At 35.3% G+C, this 11048-nt stretch overlaps 1 protein-coding gene across 6 annotated transcripts in view; it reads left to right on the top strand.

Annotated features, from left to right (window-relative positions):
- The window catches only part of Pax (paxillin), a 338966-nt gene that overhangs the window by 288275 nt on the left and 39643 nt on the right, over positions 1–11048 (top strand). For 5 of the 6 annotated variants that reach the window (XM_017609224.1, XM_017609225.1, XM_017609226.1 and 2 more), the window contains 2 exons: positions 6151–6564; positions 6635–6865. In XM_017609224.1, the coding sequence (XP_017464713.1) occupies positions 6151–6564; positions 6635–6865 (645 nt within the window). Of the gene's footprint in view, positions 1–6150; positions 6565–6634; positions 6866–7065; positions 7560–11048 lie in introns of those variants that run through there. The other variant, XM_017609229.1, reaches the window with a different exon arrangement.

Here is an 11048-nt window from a genome sequence, read left to right as displayed (position 1 = left end):
AAAAAATTAGAGACACAAATCATTCATGGACTATTTTTATTTTATTTTTGTAATATTTTATTTTGTGAAAATTTACAATTGAGTCAAACGCAGTGAAGTGGGCCCCGAAATTTCCGCTAAATCACCGAATTTAATAATACATTTATTTTTGGATAGGGGTTCCGTCACGTGCTTAAGTTTTAAAATTAACAAAAATCGGAATATGATAAAAATATTCATATCTAGCGTTTAAATACGTGACGGATAACCTATGCAAAAATATTTTTATTATAATCGGTGATGTTGCGGAAATTTTGGCGCCCACTTCACGTGGCTTGACTCAATTCCATTAACAGCGTAAGCATTTTTCAAAGCTGTAAAATTTGTAAACCAGTTTTGGTACAAAGTATACTACTATGTACATTAGAGTGGTCCAAAAAAATTAAGTTGGAATTTTAATGCCGGCACCCCCTAGGATTGTTCTATATTTTATTATATTTAAACACTAATATATGTATGTACATTAAATTGGTCCAAAAATGGATGTAAAAAAATAAGGTCGGATTTTTAATGCCGGCACCCCCTAGAATTGTTCTATATCGAAAGAAATATACCCCTATTTTTTATTTTGAAATCAAAAAATATTTAGGGGGTGCTCAAAGCGCTCAAAGTTTTCCATGTATTTTATATGGAGAAAAAACATTTTTCGTAGAAATGGTATAAAACTCTTAAAAATCAATATTTTTCAATCGTGTGGTTCTCTTCAGGAGACTTCCAGTATTAATATCCAAATGTTTTTTTAAACATTTTTTATGATTAAAGATTTTTCCATTGCATTTTCTAGGGGTTTTGGAGGACCTATAAAATATAGTTACTATGAAAAAATGGTTAAAGAGACCATTGCGTATTATTACTGGGAATCTCCTGAAGATAAGAAAAGTTTTCCGATCGAAAAATATTGATTTTTAAGAGTTTACCAGAGTTTTAAGTGTTTTACCAGAGTTTTAAGAGTATACCATTTCTACGAAAAATGGTTTTTTCTTTATATTAAATACATGGAAAACTTTGAGCGCTTTGAGCACCCCTAAATATTTTTTGATTTCAAAAAAAAAAAATAGGGGTATATTTCTTTCGATATAGAACAATTCTAGGGGGTGCCGGCATTAAAAATCCGACCTTATTTTTTTACATCCATTTTTGGACCAATTTAATGTACATACATATATTAGTGTTTAAATATAATAAAATATAGAACAATCCTAGGGGGTGCCGGCATTAAAATTCCAACTTAATTTTTTTGGACCACTCTAATGTACANGTAGAGAATCCTAAAGAAGATATTTCGCTGCAAAGCAACGATTATAAATTGTTAGTTTATCTAACAAAATTGCGGAGGAATATTACAGAGTATACGGAAAAGTTTATTTTTTACATATTTTATTTTGAATAACGTCTTGTCTGGTTATTAGGTTTACTGTACAGGTATGTAGAGCTATGAATTTAAAAAATACATCAGGATTTAATTGAGATATTCGCCTTTGACCTCTATGTTCTGTACATTTCCCAGTACTGCAAAGCTTTTGACTGCTATTCACCTGCGAGTGGCCAGAAGTGATTCGTGTGCTTACGGTTCAAATCGCAATGAGTTTTGGAGCCATCAGTAAAGATTCGAAAATGTGTGGGTACAGGTTCAGTGCTGGAGTTAAAACGGCATTCAGCCTCAGGGAACTCAACGTTAAGAATCTCTTCAACAAAGGTATCATGTAGCATTGAAAAAACACAAGTGCTGAAATTTCTGCCGCCAGCAATTTTCGCCTCGCCCCACTCAGTGTTATACCAACACAAGGGTGGGTAAAAAAAATAAAGTTTTTTTTTATCCAACACACGAAAACTTGTTCCTAGGTACCTCTAGAAAGTACATACCAAATCTGAGCTCTTAATATTAACGGTATGCACTTACCATAATTCTGTGTCTTCATACTTGGGGAATCATTAAAGACCACCTGCAGACTAAAAATAAACGGGTGTTGGTTAGGGTGGGTAAAAAAAAATCAAGTTTTTTTGTTTTGATCGGACACACGAAAACTAGTTCCTAGGTACCTCTAGAAAGTGCATACCAAATCTGAGCTCTTAATATTACGAGACCTTTTTTGTAGAGCATATAATTCCCTATAGAAATAATTGAAACTCATTTGACAATAATTATTTTTTAGTAAGTTACAAAATTCAAAACAAAAAAAATTATTTTCCTTAAAATACTTCAATCTTTGACCTTGAATATCTCTTAAATGCTTAGATTAATGAAAAGAGTATATGAGACCATTTTTGTAGAGCGTTCAATTTCCTATAAATATTGACGACGCAACTGGTTTAACGATCTATTGGTGATAAGATATGACCATTTTTATATGAGACTAATTTGAAAATGGAAAACTATGATGACCATAATCTCCCCGTAATATTAAGAGCTCAGATTTGGTATGCACTTTCTAGAGGTACCTAGGAACTAGTTTTCGTGTGTCCGATCAAAAAAAAAAACTTTATTTTTTTTTTACCCACCCTAACCAACTCCCGTTTATTTTTAGCCTGCAGGTGGTCTTTAATGATTCCCCAAGTATGAAGACACAGAGTTATGGTAAGTGCAGCAGTGCGTCAAGACACCAATCAAAATAATTATTGTTAAATAATGAGGCTATCAAGCAACCATTTTGGTTCTTTACTATCGAAACCAGATACATTTTCCCGGACCCCCACTTACATCTCGGGGACCCCCATATTTTTTCACGCCAACGTAGACCCCCGGCTTGTCTCCCGTGGACCCTGGGGGTCGCCCTGGACCACTTTGGGAATTACTGGTCTAGACCCATCAGCAATGTATGTCTTGTCTGGCAAAAGATTCAGTTGGTTATTTTTATGTAACTTGCGGACTTTAGCTTTCACAAATTGGATAGATATGAAAATTGTACTTTCTCTTAAAAAAAACCATTTATGTAAATCCTTTCTGGGTACTCGCACTGTTTTAAAGTTTGTAGTTTCTCAAGCGCGGCTTCTATATTTTTTATCTTTACATTTGCTTTCATTTTGACTATTTCTGATAACAGTTGGTTTGTTTGTTTTAAACTCATCACACATCACTTTAACGGAAACACCACATTTAGTTTTTCCAGAATACTGGTAAGTCAAAGAAGGGCAAAAAATTCAAATTTTGTGTGTGCGGCATGCATAACCCTTCGGAGGGGCGCTTTGAAAGTTACACGAGAGGTCGCGCCGCGGCAATTTAGCCGCAAGGTGTATCTCAAAGGTTGACTGCATTTTTTTTTTTTTATGTCGAAAAATCATTCAAGCAAAACATTTGAATAATTTGTGTTTATACTGAAACATATTATAAGCATTTATTTTTTAAATTTTTATGCGTCATCATCAAGAGTGGTGTTGGTACATTCTACACATTGTGAAATATGCTTGCAATGTTTTCCGCAAACATTTTTGTTACAATTAATACAAAAGAATGTCATATTATTCCTGGTACATATTCCTGGTTTCAATTTCTGTTGCGTAGCTAGCTGGTGCGCTTCTATATATGTTTAAAAACATCTCCTTTTGAACCGAGTTCCAAACAAGGAGGAGGTTATCAGTTCGTCGGAATATTTTTTTTTTATGTATGCTAATCCTTTTTGCAACGGAAAAGTAGTGTCTCAGAGGTGGTCCCATACTAATTTTGTTTAGATCCGATCATTGAATCATGAAATATATAGATATATAAATATTTTTTTAAGCCGGTTTTTTTTGCTAAAAATTAATTGTTTGTTATTGTTGTAAGATGGCACAACGCCGAAACCAGTTTGTCTCTAAACCAAATTTGACAAGGGATGACGGAAATTCGTTCTAAACTACATCATTTAAAAACATCCTTTAAAAAAATAACAATTTTTATTTAGACCCTTATCACAAACTCACTTTTCCAACTATCTTACACAAAATTTTGCGAGTTACATTCAAATTTTTTTGGTACACGGAAGGACGCGATGCGGCAATTCAGCCGGATATACATATAAGACACCAACTTTCAAATACAAATATCAACTGAACGATATACCGCAGCAACTAACAGCTAAATGTGAACCATGCTGCGTCTCAAAACTTACAAAGTCACTAAGTGGCAGGGCCGGTTAGTAAAATTAGTATTTGAAAACCACAAATTACAATTTTTGCGGGTTATTTGCCGCGGTGCGCCCTCCGAAGGGATAAACAAAGAATGTTGTAGGTATTGAGGTTGAATTGTTTTGAAGTTGAATTTATAAAGGTTACAATGTTTTGCTTTAGAGGTTTGCTTTAATCAAGGAATTGCACGTTTTGAGGGTTGCGGTTACCGTGTACGCACTGTAAATATTTTTCATACGAACAATTATAAGGCTCAACCTATGAAAAGCGCGTTTTTAGACCTTAAGTCCAGTTTTGAGGGTATTCAAAATTCTAAGTATGCATATTTTTTGTGCTTTAATAGATCTATAACTTTAGCAGTCACACAGTGTTATAATCCCGACCAAATCCTTGATGGTGGTACCGGGAGGGGAACGGTACATGACGGTAAGAAGTTTAGTTTGGGTTAAAGTCGGGGTTAGGCTTTCGCTGCTTCCTCCTCGTAAAATAAATATGCGCAGTAAAAAGTTTGTTTAGTTTAAGCAAAACAAACTGTGCGACCATTCTTTGTCCGCACATATATATATGTATGTGCATTTTATTTTATTTAAATACATATTAACGAAGCAATGCTTTAAACTTTACTAACGTTCTACTTAGCAAAAACAAAACCTTTGTGTTACGTTTTCAAATTTTTTTGGGTGTATCGACCCTGCAAAAAATTGTGCGACTAATCTTTAAATAGAATATTCCGAGATTACTCTCAATCGGGTACAATTGGGCATTAATTAGTCGCAACTAGTCTCATACGGGTACTAATGGAGATCAATTGGTCTCGACTCATCCCTTATGGGTATAATTGAAGATCAATTAGTCCCCAACTCATCTCTAACGGGTACTATTAACGATTTAATGATGGCTCGCAGAGAGAGTATTCGCCTAACAAAACTGAGCACCCCGGTTCGAATCTCAGCTGGCGCAAATTTTTATTTTTATTTTTTTAAGTGACTAGTCGCTTTTTATACCCGTTCGGGTATAAAGGTGAACAATTAGTCTCTTCATAGGACATGCTCGAACAAAAGCGAACAGTTCATTCCATATAAAGAGATCTAAAGTGGTATTAGTCGCATGTTCCTTTGCGATTGCTCCCGGAGTCATCCCGGATTAGTCCCATTTTTTACAGGGGATGAGCTTTTGTGCTTCCAACACATGCTCAAAATGCGATTGTGTAAGTGCGGCCGACACTGATTTGAATCGACGAATAGTTTTATATCAACTTTTGTGAAATTTGCTGTTAGTGCCGTTTCTCAAGTAGCTGTTAAAATTAATCTATCAAATTTTTTCAGAACGAAATTTCTATTTAAAGGGCAGAGAAATTTAAAACCTACTCGAGAAAACGGCTCTAAGCCTGGTTAAACCCGATTTAAAAAGTTTGGGATCCAGTACATCGATCATCTTATTGACTTTTAGCGAAAGCTCGTGATTAATATTGAAGTAGAATGCAGCAGATGGGAAAATCCCCTTTGTAAAGGCGAAAACGACAGCCAGAAAAGGTAAAAATCACTGAAGGAAGGCACACGCAAACACATATGCATGTATTCAATAATGGCTACATGTGTAGCGCTGCCCACGTATGAGCGGAATTCTTTTCATACATGAACACAGTTGGCAATGCCATACAGACGCTGTTCCCCATCAGCGCTGCTGCCTGCGATGGCGCATTTGCCAGTCCGTAACACGGTCACACTTTTGCTTTTGTTTATTTGATTCTTCCTCTTCTCTATTCCGATTAATTCTGCCGTTGTTGTTGTTTCGCAGACGAAGACGCAAGTTTTTGAGTTCGGCGCGCATAAAAGTATTTTCAGTTTAAAAATTTTCATCAGATGCTTTAGATCGCACGAGAGAACGTAAGGCACCAGCTACCGCGGCAAACGTGTTAATACATTTTTTAATCGTTCTTACAATCCTTCGCAAGGGTCAAGGATGTCATACAGGATATAAATATTTTTTTTTTTATTATTATTGTTTTAGGTCAATAACGGCTCGAACCATCACCACCAAACAGTTACCGATTACGCTAAACCGAATAAAGGTGTGTCACATTTAACACAAACAATCACTGAAACCACTACTTCTACCGTCGTAGAAGATAACGAGCCAGATCAGTTGGATTCTATGCTTGGTAGTCTACAAGCCAATATGAGCCGCCAAGGAGTCAACACCGTGCAAAAGGGCTGCTGCAATGCCTGCGAAAAACCTATTGTGGGCCAAGTGATCACAGCTCTGGGCAAAACCTGGCACCCGGAGCACTTCACATGCAACCACTGTAATCAGGAGCTGGGCACACGCAACTTCTTCGAACGCGATGGATTCCCCTACTGCGAACCGGATTACCACAACTTGTTCAGTCCACGTTGTGCATATTGCAATGGTGCTATTTTAGATGTACGGCCCTCTTCTGCTTGTTGAGATTTTGTATGAAAAACAATATTAAAACCTATCTCTTTACTTGTAGAAATGCGTGACAGCTTTAGACAAAACATGGCACACAGAGCACTTCTTCTGTGCACAGTGCGGACAGCAATTCGGCGAGGATGGCTTCCATGAACGCGACGGCAAACCTTATTGTCGCAACGACTATTTTGAAATGTTCGCGCCGAAGTGCAATGGCTGCAACCGGGCCATTATGGAGAACTACATATCGGCACTAAATTCGCAATGGCATCCTGATTGTTTCGTCTGTCGGGTGAGTAGAAAAAGATTGCTATTGAATGTAATTTGCACCAGCTTTTACTGTTGTTTTGCATGAGGGTGTAAGTGCGGAAAATTCAATTGTTGCGGTAGAGGTTTAAAAGCCTTCTTGTTATGGTTGATGCTTGCAAACGCATTGAAATACTTCAAACATTTTATGATTTCTCAAATTATTTGTAATTTTCACCTTTCTAGGACTGCAAGAAAGCTGTGAGAGGCAAGTCATTCTACGCCATGGAAGGCAAACCTGTCTGCCCAACTTGTGTGGGCGTCGATGAGGAAGAATAAACCGAAATAAAGTTTGCACTCAAGGGGAAATAACATTTCCCAGCTTTGCAAATCCAGTTTTCTTTAGTTTCAAAAAGTTCGATTTATTATTTTTGAGTTAATTTGATACTTTGCAAAAACTAAATTGATTCAGCAACATACAATGTTCCCCAGAAACATATATAAACAGTACGTATATACACGTACTTATTACATTTAGTCGGTGCGTGGCGGGTGCAAAAATTAAAAACAAACAAAAATGAGCTCGGCAGTCCAAAGAACGCAACGTTTCTATTTTTGCTGATATTTCACGCAAGTAAATGGGACGTACATTTGCAAACACGAACACAAGGAAACTTCTACAATTCAGTACCAAAAAAAAAAAACAATTTAATACCTACACAGCCACGCAAACATCCACACATAATATCCTACCTATAAACGTCCACCCAGCCACAGACAGAATCAACTACGTTTTGTTCTCATTACGTGTTCCATTGAAAAAGAAAATTGGATTTCGTTTGATTCTTCCTCATCACCGAACGCAAACTTATGCATCGTCATCATTGTCGCTCATGCTGCTGCAATAAATTTATAAATTTTTGATCTTGCTCGCCACCACCCCCCTCCAGCAAATGTGTGGCAGCGCGTGCACATGAACTTGCTGACCATCGGCGCTAACGGCGCCAATGGCAGAGTGATCGTGCCCCTGTCCATGCTGCATGGCCTTATGTTGTCCCTGAACTTTTGAATTTTTGCTTAGAAAAACGCTGTGTCACAGTGCCTCAAGAAAATATACATATATGTAACCGTAATATATAATTATCCCTTAATTCTACTTGTTAAACTAACTTAACTAGTTTCGTGGAGCGATTGGAGGAAGACGATAGCTGAAGTGAAGGTATAAACTAACAAGTTGAATCAATTATGAACTAGGCTAAGTTTAGGCATTTTTAAATACAAGGCAATATTGTAATTTGTTTATTTGTAAATAAAATAAAAATAAAATAAAATAATATAAAAAATAAGAAATTAAAAACATACAAATTGAACTCGAAAGTTCAGGCTCGAGCAGTTATGCTTTCCTGGCTGTTGGTTGCGCCGGTGAATGCACGAGTTCACCCACTCGAGAGGGCCACCTCGACGTCTGATTCAATGATGTCAAGGCGGTGGTCGGTGAATGCCTGAACTCCGTTTTGTGCATGTAAAACTGTCCTGTGGCCTCAGTGTAATTTTCGTTAAATGATTGCTGTCAGTTTTTCCATGCTGACCTTCAAAGACACGGGAAGCACACGTACACATTTTTCATATCTAAAAATATCTAAAAAGTATATTTGTAAATATATATGTATGTATAGTGGTATATACAGGGACAGCACATACATACATGTATATAGGTATGTACATTAGACTGCATCACCAAAAAAAGTTGCGGTTTTTCTGCCAGTATTACAAAATTTATAATATTTTAAGACGTCCGCCAAAATATTTCGGAAAAATATTAAGATTTAAGTGAGCTGGACCGATTTGAAAATACCTCCAAAAATGGAGTTTTTTATGAATAAAAATAGTTTCTTAAAGAACTTTTTGAAAAAAGATCCCTCAGATGACGAAACAGATTAAGCATAAAAAATCTGCTTAAAAATATTTAGAATTTTTTCAACGGAATCGTAAGAATGAGATTTTTGATGCTGTTTTTTTTTACATTTTTCAAAGATTGATTTACAAAAAACTTGAATAACTGGGCAAAACTATTCTTATTTAGACTTATGGGATCTCGATAGAAAGGTATTTTCACACTTTTTTATTTCTGTCCAAAAAAAGTCATTCATGTCCCATTTTTTATTTTTTTTCAAATACCAACACATCTTAATTCAACTTTGAATGACGTTCGTTCATCCTACCTTTCTCTTTCATCCTTTTAATGAGTTTATTATCAAATAATTAAAAAGGGTGAGATAATACCTTTCCAATGACACCTCTTAAGTCTAAATCGGAAGAGCTTAGGTTCAGTTATTCAAGTTTTTCTTATACCAATCTTTGAAAAAAGTTTAAAAACAGCATCAAAAATCTCATCATTACGATTTCGTTGAATTTTTTTTTTTTAGTTTTTTAAAAATATTTTCATGCAAATTTTTTAAGCTTAAACCGTTTTGTCATTTAAGGGGATTTTTTCAAAAAAAAATATTTAAGAAACTATTTTTATTCATGAAAAACTCCATTTTTGGAGGTATTTTCAAATCGGTCCAGCTCACTTAAATCTTCATATTTTTCGGAAATATTTTGGTGGACGTCTTAAAATATAATAGATTTTATAATTCTAATGGAAAAATAGTACCGATTTTTCTTTGTATGGGGAGCGATGCAGTCTAATGTACATATGTATATGAGACATTTTTTTTAAGTCGGACGAATTTGGTAAAAAAAATATCTCATATCTCCGATTTGCTTAAAATTTTTTTATGGGTTTTATACATGAGATAAGATAACTCGATTCGAGAAAATTTTTTCTAAATTTTTTTCTTCGGAGATACGATCTGTCAAAGTTTGGATTTTTTCGTGATTCTGACTAATCATGCAATTCTTCAAAACGTTATATCTCGGCTTCTGCTCATCGTAGAGACTTAATCTTAGCATCGTTTTAAAGCTAAAGATGGTCATAATAGTTATTAACTGTTGAACTTTTTGAAGTTGATTTGCATAGTGAATACCAGTAAATTAGGTATTTAATATTACACGTCCGTAATCCTCGTTTAATTCTCTATAAAAAACATGGTTCAAAAAAATTGGTGTTTTTCCAGACCTATATTTTAAACATTTTTTTTTTATGACCAGTAGGTTAATTTTGTGAGAGTCAACAATTTTTTGTAATTGGTTTTCGAAAACTTATAATAATATAATAATAATAGATTGGCGCTTACACATATGTTAGTGTTTGGCAGAGCTTCTCCTCCGAATTGTGACGTGCGCCTTGATGTTGTCACACAAAGCGGAGGGACCTAAAGTTTTACGCCGACTCCAAACGGCGATTGTATTTTTATGAGAAGCTGTTTTTCATGGCAGAAAAACACTCGGAGGTTTGCCATTGCCTGCCGAGTGACGACCGCTGTTAAGAAAAAACCTTTTTTCTATATTTTTTGCGATGTTGCTTTGACCAGGGTTTGAACCCAGATGCTGCGGAGTGGAAGCGCGCACTGCTTACCACTACACCACAGCGGCTGACACTTATAGATAAGATATATTTAGCAAGGTGTTAAAAATCGGGTTTTTGCACAAATTTAAATTTTATTACGGATTCAGTTAGAATTCCTATCCAGAAATAATATTTGTAGGGCAAGGTTATTCTTTAAGAATTGTGGCAGTTGTGGGATTAAAGTTAGCAAAACGCAGATTTTATTGCGGGTATCGCGCAAACGTCAAGCTGTGAAGTTCTACTTATTTGTGCCTTGATTGGTCTTTGTATTTTGCAAAGTTTATTGTGCTAATTTTGAGTAAAAGTTGCTATATAAAGTGCCTACGAGCATCTTAGTGTGATAATAACCGAAGCTAAGTGAAAGTTTTGTGATTTTTGTGGTTTTTATTAAATTTAATTAAATTTCACTAGCTTACATCTAATCTTGCCGAGTCATTTGTTGTTATCATTGTTGTTGTTATTCCTTTGTAGTTAACTGAGATCGTTTCTATTTTTGCACATTTCTTTTTGCTCTTTTTGTTTACTTCGTTTAGTATTTCTTGTCACAGCTGTTTGCGCTGCGTTTATTAAGTGTCACATTACAGTGATACTCAAACTGTTCGCTACATATATTTTTAAGCTAAATACATCAGCTCCTGAATTGTTGTGTGTGTTGTGTTAAACTTATTTTGCTTGTCTTTTTATTAACATAAGTGTTATTAAATCTTTCAATATGAAG

Source organism: Rhagoletis zephyria, unplaced genomic scaffold (genome assembly GCF_001687245.7).
Source record: "Rhagoletis zephyria isolate East Lansing unplaced genomic scaffold, Rhagoletis_zephyria_1.1 Rzeph_scaffold_00204, whole genome shotgun sequence".
Lineage (NCBI taxonomy): Eukaryota > Metazoa > Arthropoda > Insecta > Diptera > Tephritidae > Rhagoletis > Rhagoletis zephyria.
This window is presented reverse-complemented; position numbering and strand designations above follow the sequence as displayed.